The sequence below is a fragment of the Macrobrachium rosenbergii genome, chromosome 33 (genome assembly GCF_040412425.1).
Source record: "Macrobrachium rosenbergii isolate ZJJX-2024 chromosome 33, ASM4041242v1, whole genome shotgun sequence".
NCBI classification, from domain to species: domain Eukaryota; kingdom Metazoa; phylum Arthropoda; class Malacostraca; order Decapoda; family Palaemonidae; genus Macrobrachium; species Macrobrachium rosenbergii.
Window position 1 is genome coordinate 11,635,655 of NC_089773.1, and position 17,620 is coordinate 11,653,274.

At 39.1% G+C, this 17,620-nt stretch overlaps 1 protein-coding gene across 1 annotated transcript; it reads right to left on the reverse strand.

The window, feature by feature from the left end:
- Positions 1-206: 206 nt before the first annotated feature.
- On the reverse strand, positions 207-14,866 carry LOC136855783 (uncharacterized). The gene is made up of 16 exons (XM_067133140.1): positions 14,336-14,866; positions 13,710-13,916; positions 12,918-13,071; positions 12,125-12,221; positions 10,481-10,586; positions 9,911-10,071; positions 9,062-9,197; positions 8,155-8,293; positions 7,154-7,178; positions 5,952-6,173; positions 5,446-5,595; positions 4,949-5,165; positions 4,520-4,623; positions 3,223-3,384; positions 2,894-3,010; positions 207-1,161 (listed from the first exon to the last, which is right to left on the reverse strand). The coding sequence occupies exons 1-16, from the start codon at positions 14,409-14,411 to the stop codon at positions 724-726; spliced, it is 2,511 nt and encodes an 836-aa protein (XP_066989241.1). The 5' UTR covers positions 14,412-14,866; the 3' UTR covers positions 207-723.
- Positions 14,867-17,620: the final 2,754 nt, after the last annotated feature.

The following is a 17,620-nucleotide window of genomic DNA, read 5'->3' on the forward strand; positions in this document are numbered from 1 at the left end:
TACATATATATATATATATATATATATATATATATATATATATATATATATATATATATATATATATATATATATATATATATATTCATATTCTGATGTATGAATAAAGTATTAACATTTAATTCCATTGAAAATTTTAGATTTTAATCATTGTGGGAAGAGGTTAATAATAAAACGTTTCCCATTACTGTTTTCTGAATTGCTCTTTATTTTGAAATTACAGAAAAGTTACAAGAAATTGGTAATTCTAACTAATGGTAAGGAGACAACGACAGTTTTTTTTTAATTAAGAGAAGTTAGAAGATATGTCAGGAATGGTGAAATTCTCTCTCTCTCTCTCTCTCTCTCTCTCTCTCTCTCTCTCTCTCTCTCTCTCTCTCTCTCTCTCTCTCTCTCTCTCTCTCTCAGCCAACCTAGTTTTAGTGTAGTACATAAATTTTCCAACATTCTCCACATGATAAATAATAAATTGTGCCTACATAGGGATTTCTGGGCTGCAAGATTTGGAGAATTATGCATTTTACAAGTGGAAAATAAATCTCTATACATTAAGCCTTGGGCCTAAGACTTATTAAAAACCATAGTCATGATTCATGCTTTAATAGATATTTCATAATCATTGGGGCTGTTTTTAAAGAAGCATTTTAATTGCAACACTTCATACTGGGAACATGTAGGGTTTAGTAAAACGTTTCTCCTTCAGTGCAACATACTACTGTACATTTACCTCATGAGTGCAATGATCCAGTAGACGATATTGAAAACGCCAACTGTGAATGGAACCATCACTTTCCCAAAACTCAAAATGCCTGCTGGGGTAACCTTGACTCTACCCACTGGGATCTTATGCCCTTTCTCCTTCAGGCTGCCATCCTTAGCCAGACTGTTGTCAGACTTTCTCTTGTTGGATGCTGACAAAACCCTGGCCCTAGGCGCAGGTTGTAAGACGCCCTTTTTCTCGACGTTTACAGTCTCCTGGTTCCTCCTGTCGACGTAGATGGACGCCGTGTGGATGAGAATCACCGTGAAGATCGTGACGATGCAGAAGAAGAGCCAGATGTCGACCATCTTGAAGTAGGACGTCTTCGGGAGCGTCTCCGAAGTCTGCGTCAGCAGGGACGACAGCACGAGCAGCGACGTAAGGGATACCATGATGCGGTCCTGCCCCAGGGATGAAATGATCCAGTTTATAAGACAGGCATTTAACTGTAGTTGTGTGGATTCGGGCCCTAGACTAATAATGATATGGATCTTTCCTAGATAGTGACCCCCAAGGGTTTTCGGGGGTCGTTATCTAGGGCTAATATTTCTTGGGGTCATTATCTTTATGATATCCAGAGTCTTTTTTTATGCTTTTAAGGGCATCCCCCAAGGGGCTTGTACTAAACACGCCACAGAGGTGGATTCATACCTGGTTAAAACACTTGGGGGGCCACTATCTAGGACAGATCCGATAGTTTAAAAGATTTGCTCGGTCCTGCCCAGGAATAAAATGAGCTAGTTTCCAGTTTATAAGACAAGAATGAAACTATTCAGCCTTCATTATATAAGCGTGCCATATAACTGGCTTTGTACGAGTTCTATTCATAGACTAATAAGGATAGTTTGAAAGATCTGCTCGGTCCTGTCCAAGAATAAAATTATTCAGTTTTCAATATAAAGCCATTTAACTGAAGCTTTGTGAAATCTATCCCTAGACTAATTAGGTTAGTCTGAGAGATCTACTCTTCAATAATGGTTAAAGATTTGATTTGAAGCTACAAACTATCTATAGAAAATAGGATTACACCTAGGGGACTAGATTAGATGTTAGATGTTGAATGCAACTTCCACGCACGAAGAGGTGCTAAACCACTTTAATTACTGTCTACAGTATATCACACAATGCACGCTGTAGTCGTATATACCTTATTAAAAGTAATAACTTCTGTACATTTGATTCTGTAATCATTCTGTTTGAGAGAGGAGACATATAACGAGTTGAAGTTTAATCTTGTTTTATCTTTGTAAGATAATCTCGTTTTCTTTCCAAGTTTTGCTTCAGTGCCTAGTTACCTATTTTTTCTCATTTTCCTTCTCACGTCTTCTCACTTTCCTTCCCATTCTTTATTTGAATTACTCTTATTTTCCCTCTTACTCCATAATTCTCTTTCCTCATGACTCTACTAACTGCATTTACCACCCTTCTCTTTTCTCACTACATATCCAAACCATCTCAGTCTTTGAGATCTCTATTCTGTAGCCTCAGAACCACTTGATCAATTGTATTATGAGCTTCCAAACATTCATAAACCATAGATCTCAGCTTCTGTAGTGAGATTTCATCAAAATGTCTTCCATTTCTTGGGTACATTTTCTAGGCTCCACTATATACAGATGTGTAGGTTTGCACAACCATTAGATTTCTGCTCTTGACTAATGAGATACTCCAATTGCATTTCACCTGTTTCCTTCTACTTTCCTCAAGCAATTGCTGTTAATTCTTACTGCCTTGATAACATCAGATTCACAAGTTCTAATATTATAATTGATTTGTATGTAAGAACTGTTTTGGATCTCTGTTAGACTCTCCTCTGGCTCTGTCCTTATCAGACATAGTTCGCCATCTTCCAGCAGTGTGTTGCCAAGGTAAACACTATTATTTGAGTCCTTTAAGGTCTGATCTCATCCAAAACACTGCCATCTGCTTTCATCTCCTGTTATCACCTACATCATTTGATACTTGGTACTAAATTCACCTCTCATTCAAGAACGAAACTCCGTAGCAAGACTTGTGAGCCTAAAATGTGACTAGGTGGTGCCTCTAGACAATAAAAATAGTTTTACTCAGTGATATGACCTAATGATTGTTATAAATTCAACAAATTCGAGGAAATTCATTTTGGAGACTCACGTTAAAATCTTCAACGCCGAAGAAGAAAGACAAGTAAGCGATGACAATCATGATTGATGTTGGCAGGTATGTCGCCACAAGGTGATATCCACTTTGGCGTATGAAGATTAACTGAACCTGTTGAGAATTGCGTGTTAATTCATCTTAACTTTTACTCTCTATGATAGTAATAATACTGTAAGAGTGACAATACATTTCCATATCTTATTAATCTAAACAGACTGTAAAAACATAGAATATTTCTACAAAAATGACAAGTTTGAGATCTATAGGCCTAGGACTGGTAGTTGCAAACAGAGTTTGCATCACTGTGACTCTGTGAGACTAACCTGAAGTCCACTGAAACTGGAGTTCTGGGTTGTGGCCTCCATGGAAATTTCCCCAACCACGTATTCCACCAACTGGCGACGACCTGAGAAGTGCACGTGACCTGGTACCAGTTCCATGTATGAACTGGTGGTGAACTGACTCTCAAATTCCATTGAGCAGCTCTGTCAGGTCAGATAATGAATTGTATTCCCAGCCATGGAGGCAATTTCATCATAAACTTAGAAAAAATATGAGATATTTGTAAATTATGGGACACATTCAAATGTTTGTAGAATACAGGTATAAAAGTTATGGTATTACACAGAAATCAAGCAAAACAATTCCTGTAAACTGGAAAATTAAGTACACGATGAAAGAACTATACAGTACAGTATGTTCAGAGCAACTAGGGAGATTATAAGTAGGCATTGCGTCAGAGCTGACAAGTGTAATTGCAATGCAATCCTTTCACTAGCTTTGTCAGAGTTAAGGGTATCTGTTTGTGATTAGATTTTTACCCAAGAACAGGCTAAAGCAGTGTGTTAACTCTGAAAGTTTAATGGGAGAAAACTTTCCTGTTAAATTGTACAGTAAATTCTAAAGAAAAATAAAAACAGATCTTACCATCTAAGAAGAGTTCTGAAAAAGCAAAAGCAAACTAAACTCAGTATTTCACTGGAGATGAAAATACAACAAAAAATGAAGAATGAACGACTAAATGCCTTTTGTCACCCTGTATGAAAAAACCCCTTTTCCCAAGGAAATTGTTTTCCCTTTAGCCACTAGAGAAGTGATCTTTGAACTGAAAACACAATTTGAAGGATCAAAACAGAATTTTAGTTTAGTTTTCACAGATAAGAAACTTTTCATCCTGCAAGAAGTAGATCAGTTATTTCTGCCTATATTGAGAACCTGATTACAGCTCTCGCTCCTAAATGTTGTATATTTGTTTAGTTACTCACGATGTTATATCTTCCTTTGTTCTGTTATGTCCCATTTTCTGTCGTAAGAGTACCTGAATAACGCATTGTAAGATGGCAGCCTGTGTGTAAATACCCACCTCCGTAGCTTAGAGGAATCTGGACTTACATCGTCTTTCATCTGGCTTCAGATGCAACAATTTGGCGACGAGGATGGGATAACCCAATATAGTATATTATTGTGTTCCATAGGCCTATGCCTAAGAACCTGACCAGCTCTTGCTCCTAACCTAACCCAATATAGTATATTCTTGTATACCACAGGCCTAGGATATATAAAGGCAATATTTACCCATTCCAGGAGCCTCTGCAACTCAAATACCTGTAGATAACTAACCTGTGTGTCAAACGGGTATCTGTTGAGGTCGAAGGCGCAACCATAGCGTACGTGATACTTCCTCTCCAGGATAAGTGGGGCATCCCCACCATTGAATAAATCCACTGTTTGAATTTGAGGAAGAAATAAAGTGTCAGTTCACTGTGTGTTTGCTGTCTTTAAGAGACACTGCAGGACATTGTTTATATATCACATATTGTCTCACATATCACAAATAAATGTTATCATTTGCATACACATGTTTGAGTGAAAAAGGAATATGAGGAGTGAAGCTTTTATACAATATACAGTCGATTTTAATAGTTACTCTTGAGAGCTCTTATTGAATTCTTATGAGATTAGATGTTTAACAGATAATCCTGACTAATCTTTCATTGTGTCATTCATAACATCTTTCCAAATATCACAGGAACCCTTGAGAGTGCTCACCCTCGTGGGCGTATGAGGCCGATGGCCGCAAGGGCTTCCCGCCCTTGAGGACGTGGATCTTCGCCTCCTCGTCCAAGACTGTGTGGCTGTTCCCCCGGGCGCTCTTGAAGGACACAGAAGGAGTCCATATTCTGTTTCTCTCTTCATTAGCCAGGTTGTTGAGGTCAACTTCCTCCTTCAGGTTGTAGTAGAAGAGACGCTGGTCGTGCCAGGCCATCTGGAAATCATAGTTTCACCTAGAGGCCGTTGGAAGAGGCGGCTTTAGTGTTTTCATATAGCCTAGGCTCTAAGGATAGGTGGGTGAAAGAGTAGAGGATGAACCAGAAGTGTGAGGGATTGCAAGCAGTGTCTTTATGTAGCCCAAGTCCAAAAGGATGGGTGGGTGAAAGGGTGGAGGATGAACCAAAAGGATGAAGGATTGCAAACAGTGTCTTATGTAGCCCAAAGAATGGGTGGATAAAAGGGTGGAGGATGAAGAACCAGACTTCACTTCTCACCTTCAGCATGAAGTCCACAGTGAATGCCATCTGGATGGTGTTGATTGATGTCAAGGCCAGGATATCTACCCAGACCAGCACTGGAAGAGCTGCTGAGTCGTTGTTTTTGTTGGAGGGAGGGATCTCGCTCCTGTACCCCTTGGAGATTCCCTGGGTGGTCAGAGAAAGAAAGGTTTTGGGCTTTTGAGTAAAAAGGTATGAGAGAGAGAGAGAGAGAGAGAGAGAGAGAGAGAGAGAGAGAGAGAGAGAGAGAGAGAGAGAGAGAGATTTATGCCTTAGTACAAACTTTATTAGAATTCTGTCTTTAACATTGGTAATGTACAGTGTTATAGAACATGTTCTCTTTGATTTTTTAAATTCTTGATTAAACTCCTGAGAGAGAGAGAGAGAGAGAGAGAGAGAGAGAGAGAGAGAGAGAGAGAGAGAGAGAGAGAGAGAGAGAGAGAGAGTTTGGCTATATATTACCAACCACTCCTGACCGCTTACCTGACTAAAAACAAACATACCAATATACTACAGTGTTCCTCATCGGATCTATCCGGGCAATCCGTCCGCCTGTCGCATCGACGGTGTAAGGGCACGCAGCTGCCCTCGCCACAGGTGTAATACCCAGATCCGCAAGCCGTCACCGTCAGTTCCAGCACCTTCGATGCCCCGGGGCAGAGCTGGGTGTTGAATTCCCACAGTTTGGACCCCATGGGTAGGATTCCGTCTATTTCGTCCAATGGCTTCGAGAGTAGACGATCAGAAGAAGGCAAATGAGAGTTGATAATGATTTAGGTCATTCTCGACTGACATTTCTTAGACTGTGGGAGAGTCCGTTCTGGACGAGATGGGAAAAGGAACAGCTACTTAGAGAAAAGTAGCGGGTATGGAAGTAGCAGCGCAGGAAGGAGACTAGTGGGGGTCTTGGAAAATCCTGGAAAAGGGGTGTAGGTGAAAATGAAGAATTGGACCAGAAAAGGATTTAGACAGAAGATCAATAAAGTGGAAGATTTCTAAGTGGTTTTTAGGTGCTAAATAATATGTCCAACCAGTGGTACAAGTAGAGAGAGAGAGAGAGAGAGAGAGAGAGAGAAGAGAGAGATCAACAACAGGTGGATGACATAGATATTAGAGAATATGAACCTTAATGAAATATTCATTGAAACAACTGTGAAACGACCCTCTAAAGATTATTACATAATCAAGTAACAAATATTATGTATAGACATAAAAACATAATAATATGGATAATATAACCCCAAATATTATCCATTTCATCTACACACAACCCTAAACATTACCCATACCACATACCCAGACCACAAATATTATCCATATCATCTAAACACAACCCCAAATATTACCCATATCACATACCCAGACCACAAATATTACCCATATCATCTACACACAACCCCAAATATTACCCATATCACATACCCAGACCACAAATATTACCCATATCATCTACACACAACCCCAAATATTACCCATACCACATACCCCAGACATATCATCTACAAAACCCCAAAATTACCCATATCACATACCCAGACCACAAATATTACCCATATCATCTCCCAAAAGTACCCTACCACATACCCAGACCACAAATATTATCCATATCATCTACACACAACCCCAAATATTACCCATATCACAGACCCAGATCCATTACCCATATCATCTACACACAACCCACGGTATTACCCATATCACATACCCAGACCACAAATATACTGGAGGTCCTGTTACCCATATCAGAAGAGACCACAAATATTACCCGTTCATCTCCCACAACCCCAGGAGGTAGTGGGCATCCAGGCCTGATTACCCATATCATCACAACCCCAAATATTTTACCCAGACAAAAACTTGACCTGATAACTCCCAAAGTCTTGTTGTCCCAGAGGGAATCCATGACCCATGCCCCACGGTGTGGGCACCAGAATATCCTGGAGGTCCTGTTCCCTGAGAAGAAATGTGAGTTTCCCCCCGCCATTATTAGTTCACTGATTTTCTAAAAGGATTTATTGACCTGATTATTAGGCGGTGCACATTATTACTGTTATTGTTACTATTATTATTATTACTATTTTCTAAAAAGTTATTATTATTATTATTAGTTATTAATTATTGAAGATTTAAATTATTATTATTTATTGTTACTATTATTATTATTAGTAGTAGTATTATTTTCTAATAAGTTGTGGAAACAGGTTGAAAATTTAAAGAAATTTATTATTATTATTATTATTATTATTATTATTATTATTATTATTATTATTATTATTAGTTATGGAAAGGTTGAAAATTTAATGACTGAAAAACATGCAAGCTGACCATAATGATTATTACACGATCATCTTTCCAAAATAATAAAAAAATATTACATAAAATTCAGCTGCATAATTAATAATAATTGATAATAAACTCAGGGATAAAATTCTTTATTTAAATATACTATTTTAAATAATAATCTAAATTTTTAATTTGTTATTTTGGAAAGACGATCATTCAATGATCATCCTGGTCAGCTTAAAAGTCTCACGTTATCTTTTAATCATTTTAGAAAGACGATCGTGGATTCGATGTAATTGACAATTTAAGGGGAACGATAGTCATACTATCTTCATTATTCATCAAGAGTATTTTTATTATTATTCTGGAAAGACGATCGTGGAATATTCATCACGGTCAGCCTCAAGCGTCTTCGTAACTCACCTGCAAGTAATGTCGTTCCACATGGCCGTTACGTGATAGAGAGTTGCACAATTCTCTTCTCTCTCTCCGTTCGGTTCGTAAGGGCTCCAACTCCCCTCGTATTGGAGAGGAAGACCAGTGCTGCTGTCTTCCCATTGGCCTGGAAGAAGAAGAAGAAGAATGAGAAGAAGAAGAATGAGAAGAAGAAGACGAAGAAGAAGGAGAAGGAAAAGAAGAAGAAGGAGAAAGAGACCAGCCTATATCGGCCTACTTCCTGTTCCACTTCTGTTGGTGAGTTTTAGTCTGTAACTTCATGCAGAAGAAGAAGAAGAAGAAGAAGAAGAAGAAGAAAAGAAGAAGAAGAAGAAGAAGAAGAAGAAGAAGAAGAAGAAGAAGAAGAAGAAGAAGAAGGAGGAGGAGGAGGAAGAGGAGGAGGTGGAGGAGGAGAGACCAAACTATATAGGCCTACTTTACGTCCATGAGGTGGGTTAACTTTTGTTAGTTGATTTTAGTCTATAACTTCTTTCTCTCTTCTCTCCCTCTCTTTTATTTTATTTCCTTTCCTTCGCATTATCCCTTATTCCCCTATATCTTAATCCTCTCATTCACTCTTTTATGAATTAAATACAGAAAGACCCACAAAATCGCCGAAATGTTTATTGAGTTCCTTTTGAAACCTGAGCGAAAATCTATCAATAAAATCTTTCACTTAGGCCTAAGTACATTATTCAGGTCTTCCATTAATCATCTAGTAATTTTAAACACAATTAGACTCAAAATCAATCTTTTATTTAGGATTTTTTTAAAGGTAATCATTCGTTAAGACTAGTTTGAACTGCAGCCAGGTTCTAGAGAGAGAGAGAGAGAGAGAGAGAGAGAGAGAGAGAGAGAGAGAGAGAGAGAGAGAGAGAGAGAGAGAGAATCTTACCTTCAATTCTGACATCTGTGTAGCCTACCCAGAGGTATATATAGCCTATGTTATTCTTACACAGGGGGTAATATGGAGCAGAGTGGTTGAATAATTCTTGATTCTCTTTGTCCGATGTTGGGGCTGCTACCTTGCCCTGCATAGAGAATAAGAATAATAATAATAATAATAATAATAATAATAATAATAATAATGGCAGGTTTTTGTTGGTGTAGGCCTATATGGTCTACAACACTTTATATGACCTTTAACGCTTTTGACAAAGTTTCTCTCTCTCTCTTCTTAAGCTGAGAAGCACTTTACTATGTGTCTTTTCTTCTTCTTCTTAAGCTGAGAAGCATCTTAATAAGTGTCTTTCTTTTCTGAAGCCGAGAAGCACTTTACTGTCTCCTTCTTAAGATGAGAAGCAATTTACTAAGTGCTTCTTCTTCTGAAGATGAGAAGCACTTTACTAAGAGTTTCTTTTTAAGTTGAGAAGCACTTTGCTAAGTGCTTCTCCTTCTTAAGCTGAGAGGCACTTTACTGAGTGTTTTTTCTTCTTCTTCTTAAGTTGAGAGGCACTTTACTAAGTGCTTTTCCTTCTTAAGCTTAATTTTTTATATGAATTTCAACACGAGATGAATTTGTCGTTAAAAATGACACCTGGAATCTTAAAAGAGTTGAATATAGTTTAAATAAAGCTGTTAATGGGAAGATATTAATGAAATTAGGGGGTTGGGGGCTTATTTTGGTAAAGGATATGCAAATATCATCGTTAAATCGTTAATATTAACAAAAACAATAAAAAGAAATGAGTTATCATTCGAATCTCCGTGACAGACAACCATTTTAAAGTGGTCTCAGTCTCACCTTCAGGCTCTGACACAGCTGCATCGATTCCTTGAAGGGCCTCCTTTTTGCCAACATCACGTAGTGGACGTGGGAACGCTGGAATTTGTCTTTTTCTAAGTAATGCTCGGTGACTGCGCCATTTAATTCCCAAACAGCGTCCTCCCAGTTGATTATGTTGCCTGGAGACAGAAAACGGATCACACGACCTTTCAGCCATAGAAAATTTTATTTTTGTTTTTTTATGATATTTTCCTTTTAAATGACTACTGATGGACGTTCTGTGTGTTTATAGCAAGCGAATATAATTTAATTTATATAGGAATTGGTTAACAAGCGAGAACAATCGAGGAAATAATAAAATAATGGGTATTTTGAAGTTTCATTACAAAGATGGACGAGACTGGGTTACGATTTTACGTCAGAGAAGAGAGAATATTTGTGGTTTTTCAGTGATTAAAAACGCTTCTTAACTGGAAGAGAAAGAGAGAGATGATAAATATGACCTAAATGCAGAAGAAGAAGAAGAGAGTGGGAGAGTTATATAACTACGAGGAAGAAAAAGAGAGATAGAGAAAAGGGATAACCAACCTTGCAAATTAGCAGTCAAATTCGCTATCTGTCCGATGGTAAACTCGTCCAGAGTATAGTCCCATAGTTGCAGTTCGGCCAGTGCCCCTGAGAGCGATTGCTCGGTCTGGAAATAAAATAAAAATGTCCCTGAAGTGCATTTGATCCCTGAGGGGCTAGTGCTAAACACATTTTGATCCCCCCCAGGGGCTAGTACTAAACATGGCGAAACATTCATCTAAACTCTTTCGCCGTGTGGAGTACTATAGCCTAGCCCCTGGGGACCAAATGTCCCTAAGTGAATTGGCAATTTCACGAATTCCCTGAAAATTTTCAGGGATTTCATAGTCTTACTGTAACATAATCATTAATGACCTCTTGGGAAAGCGATACTTCTGAATTCATTCATATATATTATATATATACTTGTGTGTGTATTCAGATGTAATCTAATCTAAGTAAAAGAACCCTCACACCTTTATAGGTCACAAACATTCCGATTTATTTCGGTAACATCCAAATAACACCACAAGAAAGAATAATATTGGAATTAGCGTGAAATATTCTTGTCAAGGCGAGAGATTTCAGTTGGGATATGTAAGGATATTCTCTCCAGGATACATAGCACAATTATATGACTAGAATGACTTCCCGAGTGCACAGATCATTATAATAGCTAAGTGATTAAGCACCTTTCCCTCCTTCGTCTCCTTCTCAAATGCTTCGCTTGGAAAGTGATTGCAAAGACACTAACGAAGGTTCAAAAGTATAATGGCGCCAACAGACACAGAGTCAGGTATATAAAATAAAAATCTTGACGTCCGTCAGGCATTTATTTGACTGCTCTACCTGCATGCAGTTTGTTTATGCCAACGTCAGCTAGATTCTCTATTGCCTATTTAATCTTGATAACGAAACCGAACTCGTATAGCGAATGGCACTTAAAAACGAGAAAAACGAGGCTTTGTCGTTTAATCAAGAGGTGAATCCTGTGCCAGGTAAGCTCTGATGCCGTTGTGGCTCCTTCGTCTCTGGTTTCTGCAATGTCGTCTTTATCTTTATTTTATAGTAATTCAGAATGTTTATTTTAATTCTTGTCCATTTACCCTTTTCGCAACAATAACCCGGAAAAATTAGAGATGTTTTTTAATCAATCTTTTCGCCTCCGGGTTTATTATATGTTGGAAAAACATTATATTTTTTTATGCTCAATTTTGTGTACCTTTGGGTGTTCGTATTTTATTTATCTTTTTAATCTACCTTTTGGTTTCTCGTTATGACAATTGTTCCCTTTGAGTAGTTTAGTTTGTATACCGTTTTCCTAAGTATTTGTATCCTTTACACTGCTAATTGGGCCATTTTTAACCTCTTGTTATTAAAAGGGTTCGTTCTTCTTCTTCCTCTTCTTCTTCTTGCGAAAAAATGAAGGAATCGATAACGCCCTTCCTTCCTTACTTCTTCTCGCTTTGTCATTTTAAACTCGTTTTTGACAACGAAGATGATGGCTAAGAGAATGCACTATTTCACTCTGAAGAATGGTGGCGAGGTGATGGGTTCTATGGTGAAATAAGAGCGAAGATATAGTGAGAGTGTTTGAAATGGGCTCAGGTACAGTGATGATAATTTTAATCGGTTCTAATTAAGGAGAGGTCAGGTCAAACTTACCTGGAACCCGCCCCCTAAGAGGTCTTGGTCCTGCCCCACGACGAATAGGCCACCCCCCTGAATGACCCTGCTGACCAGACGTGGGTCCTTCTCTCGCCTGGGAAGATAAACAGGGTCATTGTGATAATAGGTCAGTATAGGTCTTTGAACTTGCAAAAACAGAATAAAAATTAAAAAACACAAATTATTGTTATTATTATTCAGAAGATGTTTTCTCTTCAGTGTGGAAGGGACCACAGGGTCACTGACTTGAAATTCTTGAAGTTTCCAAAGAATACTACATTGTTCATTCGAAAGAATTAACAGAAGGTGATAGGATAAAATGATAAAAATTTAAGTATATTATTAAAATATAATGAAGAACACGCACTGAATAGGGAGCGTTGCACCCCAAAACTGTAGGCCTATGTGGATTTCTTATATCTATTCTCCAATTTATGGGCTTTTTGGAGTTTCAAACAGTACCATTGGTATGTTCTTTCCTCAATAATTATTAGAAAAAATGGGATTGGAATATACGATTCAGGCCTAAGACCAAATGCTAGGGCTTATGAGGTCACTCAGCACTGAGAATAATGTCGGAACAACTATAAGGAGAGGGTTAAGGAAAGTAAGATAAAAGATAGAGAATATGAACGGAGGTACAGTAAAAGGAATTAAGGAGCTTGCAGCTAGGGGCCTAAGGAACGGCCGCTGAGAAGAATCTCGAGTAATGCCTACAGGACACCGCGTGAGGTGCACTGACGGTGCTACCCCCTCACGGGAACTGTTTGCGTAAACATATCAGTCTCACCTGAGAGTAACTTGACCCTGAATCGCCATGACCCAGTCTCCTGTGACTAAATTGACCCCGAGGCAGTAATGACGCCAAGTCCTCAAGGGTAGGTCATCAGCGCTAACGTCAAGGGTCCCAGCGATTATCATGCGGAACCCCTGTCCTGTGTGGTCTGAAAAGACAGCAGTAATAAAATGTATTTTATCAATATCAAAGTAACACGTTGGGAAATATTGATATGGAGGAGGGAAGGTGATTGAGTGAGATTTAGGCTGTCAAGCTAATTTCAAGGACACGGAAATTGACAGTAAAGGGTCTGAAAGGTTTAGCAGAAGGAAAACCTCACAGTTGCACTAGGAAACAATTGTTAGGAGAGGGTTAAGGAAAGTAAGGTGGAAGAAAGAGAATATGAAAGGAGGTACAGTAAAAGGAACGAAAAGGGTTGCAGCTAGGGGCCTAAGGAAGGCACGCTGCAAAGAACCTGAAGTAATGCCTACAGTACACCGCATGATAAAGGTGGAACTGGAAAAAAAACACCACAATTGCAATGACAAATATTTAGAGGAGTTGGACAGCAAGACTGAAGGAAGGAAGGACGAACGGAGGTAAAGTAAAAGGCCAAAAAGTGGGAGACAGAACCTTCGACTAAGTCAGTATAAACTGAATGATAAGATGTTATGAATTACCCCACATATATTGACTTTGTTTTTTACTTATTCTAAAAGGTAGAGAGGACCCAACTAATGCTTGTTTTGTTTACTACTGTTATTTGTTTGTTTGTTTGTTTGTTTTCTGTAGGAACCCACTCACCGATCCTAATGACATTGTTGTCCGTATCACTGACAGCGTAGGACACGACCACGATCTCCTTCCTGTAGAAGTAGATGTAGACTCTGTAGCAAAGAGTGAACTCCCTGAGGTTCGGCAAACTCTCCGGAAAGATGGCGTAGGCGTCGCTTCTAGGCTCCCCGGATTCCTGGAAATGGAAGACTGGAACCTTCTGGCTAACGGCAGTGCCTGGAAGAAAGACACAGAGAGAGGAATGGATAAATAGTATGGAGGTAAGGGGTAGGTGTGAGTAATCCTATGACCTTTCCCAGAATGCCATGGTGGACTGACCTTGCTTGACTTTTACCTACCTAACCTAACTTAGGGTGCTGTGCCCTGACCTGGCCGGGGTATAATACAATATGGTATAAAAAATACAATGAAGTAAAAGTTAGATTGGACAGCTGCTAATAATAATAATAAAATAATAATTATATGAAAAGAACACCATACATAAACTATTTTTATATACAGTGTGATGGAATACAGGTGCAATTCTATCACTAAATATTTACAGCAGAATGTATCACAACTGCTATTCAATTTCTTCAGTGTGGAACTGAAGTGTTCATAAATCTCACGACTCAATCAGAGGATAAATAACTTACCATAAGGTGGGCCTATCATCAAAAACAGAAGAAGGATTTGAAACCCCAGGAGACGATAATGGCTGGTGGCTCCCATGTTGTTGGAACCTGTCTCACAAATCAGTCAGTTGTCGTCTAACTTCTTTTTAAAACAGTTCAGTTTCGAGTATTTGCGAGGGAATTCTTCTTCGGTGATCGGAGTTCGCGATTCCAGGGCCCTGTTAATTCGCCTATTGTCTGGCTGGACAGGTATTTCGAGGCGGGCTTAATTGGAAAGGCAACAGGGATCCATCGCTAACGAGACACATACTGAAACGAGTTTCTCCTCGGCCGTCTCGCTGAACTCCGCTTTGTGTTAGAGTATCACCAATCAATTAAACTTTAAAAAAAAAACGAATCTTCATTAGGGCTTTCTTTGTTGTCCTTTTTATTCTGAGCTTCGTCAGTGATTGACTGACAGATCACAAACAATCACAAGCACTCGGTAGTTGGGTATCCATGAAAAAAGGTCGGATTTTCCTTCGCGCGAACGACAGGCGACAGTCTTCTAAACGGCGCCTCTCCGAACTAAATCGTTTGAACTGTTTATCCTCTGGCGAAAACGGTCGTTTTATGCATCGACGCCGCGTCCTGTGAAAGGGTGGAATCTTCAGACAATGACTGATAATCAGCTGACGGCGTGGAGAGGGCGCCACGGGCGTTCCTAATTGGTCTAAAAAGTCTAGAAAAGAAAGATAAAGGGTGTCGAAGGAGGGCGCTGATTGGCTAAGAGGTTCGACCCGATGTTTTTTGTCAACTGTCCTCCACCTCTCTCTCTCTCTCTCTCTCTCTCTCTCTCTCTCTCTCTCTCTCTCTCTCTCTCGTGGGGTGGGGGCCAAGGTTAGGTCAGGAAGGACGCCGAAATAGGTGACGATGATGATGATTTATCAGTTAATCGATTATAGGTGAAATTTTATGGCTTGTGTGAGGGAGGGTATACGTCCAACACACACACACACACACACACACACACACACACACACAAAACAAACATATCTTGGCCCCCTAAGTGAGCTAAAATGAAGGTACTAGTAATTAATTCGTTGCTTTGCAAACACAAACACATCTTAGCACCTGTAAGTGAATTCCAATAAATCTATTAGCAATTAATTCAACTCCTTGGAGTTGATCAAACCCCTTGAGGTTCCATTTTCTTATTTATTAAATAATAACATTAGACTTCCTGTAATATTGCCGTTATAGAATCCTTTATAAAAACGTTTAATTATGGAGATATTGATTATCATTATTAAAATAACTTAACCAGACCACTGAGCTGATATCAGCTTTCTGAGGGATTAGAATGGAATGGAATACTAGTTCTAGGCCATAGGTGATTGGAATGGCGTCAGTGCACCTCACGCAGTGCACTGTAGGCATTCATATTCCCTTCAACACCTTACAACACTAAGAGGGCATAAGCTAAACCAACCATATGCAACACTGAGCTTATATTCCAGGTTCTCATATTTTTCCAGATTATTTTTGGAAGTCCTTCCATCGACCGTCAGTAGTCCCTTTTAAAACAGCCCCTCTGATGGGCCTATTTTTATTTGCCAGTAATCTGTTATATAGTTTAAATGAAATTTGTTTTTCCACTGTACTTCAAGAATTCATGTCTTTGTCACCTGATTGGCTAATGCTCCCTGAGAGCTCTGGAAGGTGGTGGCCTGTCCTATAGCGTTGCCAGATGCAAAATACATGGCTAACTTTAACCTTAAACAAAATAGAAACTGCTGAGGCTAGAAAGCTGTAATTTGGTATGTTTGATGATTGGAGGGTGGGTGATCGACATACCGATTTGTAGCCCTCTAGCCTCAGTAGTTTGCAAGATCTGAGGGCGGACAGAAAAGGTGCGTACGGGCAGACAAAGCCAGCACAATGATCTAGTAATGGCTGAAGATCACTCTACTGCAAGATTCGTAGCTTGTTGGATGTGGTTGGCCCGACCTGACCTTGACCTGACCTTGAGATGACCTGATTTTGACCTTGCAGGGTTACCATTTGAAGCCAAATGACTATTTGTTCATTATTACTGTCAGAATACATTCAATAATTAAAGGTACTTATAATACACTGAACTCTGACAAAAGCTCTTCAGTGGTCAAATGAATTGAACTGAACTGAATAGAACATAGAATTTAGGTCAAAGGCCAAGCACTGGGACCTATGAGGTCATTCAATGCTGAAACGGAAACTGACAGCAAAAGGTTTGAAAGGTGTAACAGGAGGAAAACCTCAGAGCAGTTGCACTATGAATCGATTGTTAGGAGAGGCTGGAAAATAAGACTGAAGAAAGAGAATACGAATGGAGGTACAGTAAAAGGAATGAAAGGGGTTGCAGCTAGGAGCCGAATACACTCTGCAAAGAACCTTTAGTAATGCCTACAGTGCACCGCATGAGGTGCACTGACGGCACTAACTCCCTACGGGAAAGTGGTCAAATGGTTTCAAAAAAATTCGATAAAATTCGGCTCTCGACATACTTTGAACTTTGGGAGAGAAAAAATAACGAAGATAAAAAGTTTTTTAATAGACAGAATATAGAATTTAGGTCAAAGGCCAACCGCTGGGACCTAAAAGATGATGAGGCCATTTAGGGCTGTAACGGCAGCTAACAGTAAATGGTTTGAAAGGCGTACCAGAAAAAAAATAAAAACCTTGCAGTTGCACCATGAAACAGCTGTCAGGAGACGGTTTTAAGAAGGAAAGATGGAAAACAGAGAATAAAAGAGAATACAAATGGAGGAAGTACAATAGACACAGTAAAAGGAATGAAAGAGGCGCAGCTACGGGCCTAGGGAACACCGCAGAGGTCCTTAGCTAATACCTACGGTATCGTTTCTATCAGTCAAATGAGCGTCTCCAGTTAACAGGTCGAGAGATGTCAAATTAGCAACTATTGTTGGTGGCCCCACCCCGCCCCCCCCTAAAAGTCAAATTAGAATCTTTACTTAACTGGTATTGAACTGTACATAACGACCAGGCAAAGGTAGATATATAAAGGTTATCATCGAGGAGGATAAATTGGAAGTCCTCTTAGCAATTATCGAGGAACTGACTGATGATGGGATATATACGAGCTCTCGAATTAATGGTGTCCTTGTTATTGTGAAGTGTCATTTGGGAAGGTTTGTAAGTGTCTTTCTTTGTATATAATAACGATTGGTTCAGTTTGATGGTTGGGTATTGATAAACACGTATATACATATACATACATGCAAGCATGTATCTGTATGCATATATGTATAAGTTATATATATATGT

Bases quoted from the DNA above. Each gene is read 5' to 3' on its own strand.
- LOC136855783 (XM_067133140.1), bottom strand. From the start codon at position 14,411: ATGGGAGCCACCAGCCATTATCGTCTCCTGGGGTTTCAAATCCTTCTT. The intron at 9,198-9,910 runs GTGAGACTGAGA...TTCTCTATGCAG, and splicing joins AGCTGTGTCAGAGCCTGAAG to GGCAAGGTAGCAGCCCCAAC. The intron at 7,179-8,154 runs GTGAGTTACGAA...TATGGGTAACAG, and splicing joins TGGAACGACATTACTTGCAG to GACCTCCAGTATATTTGTGG.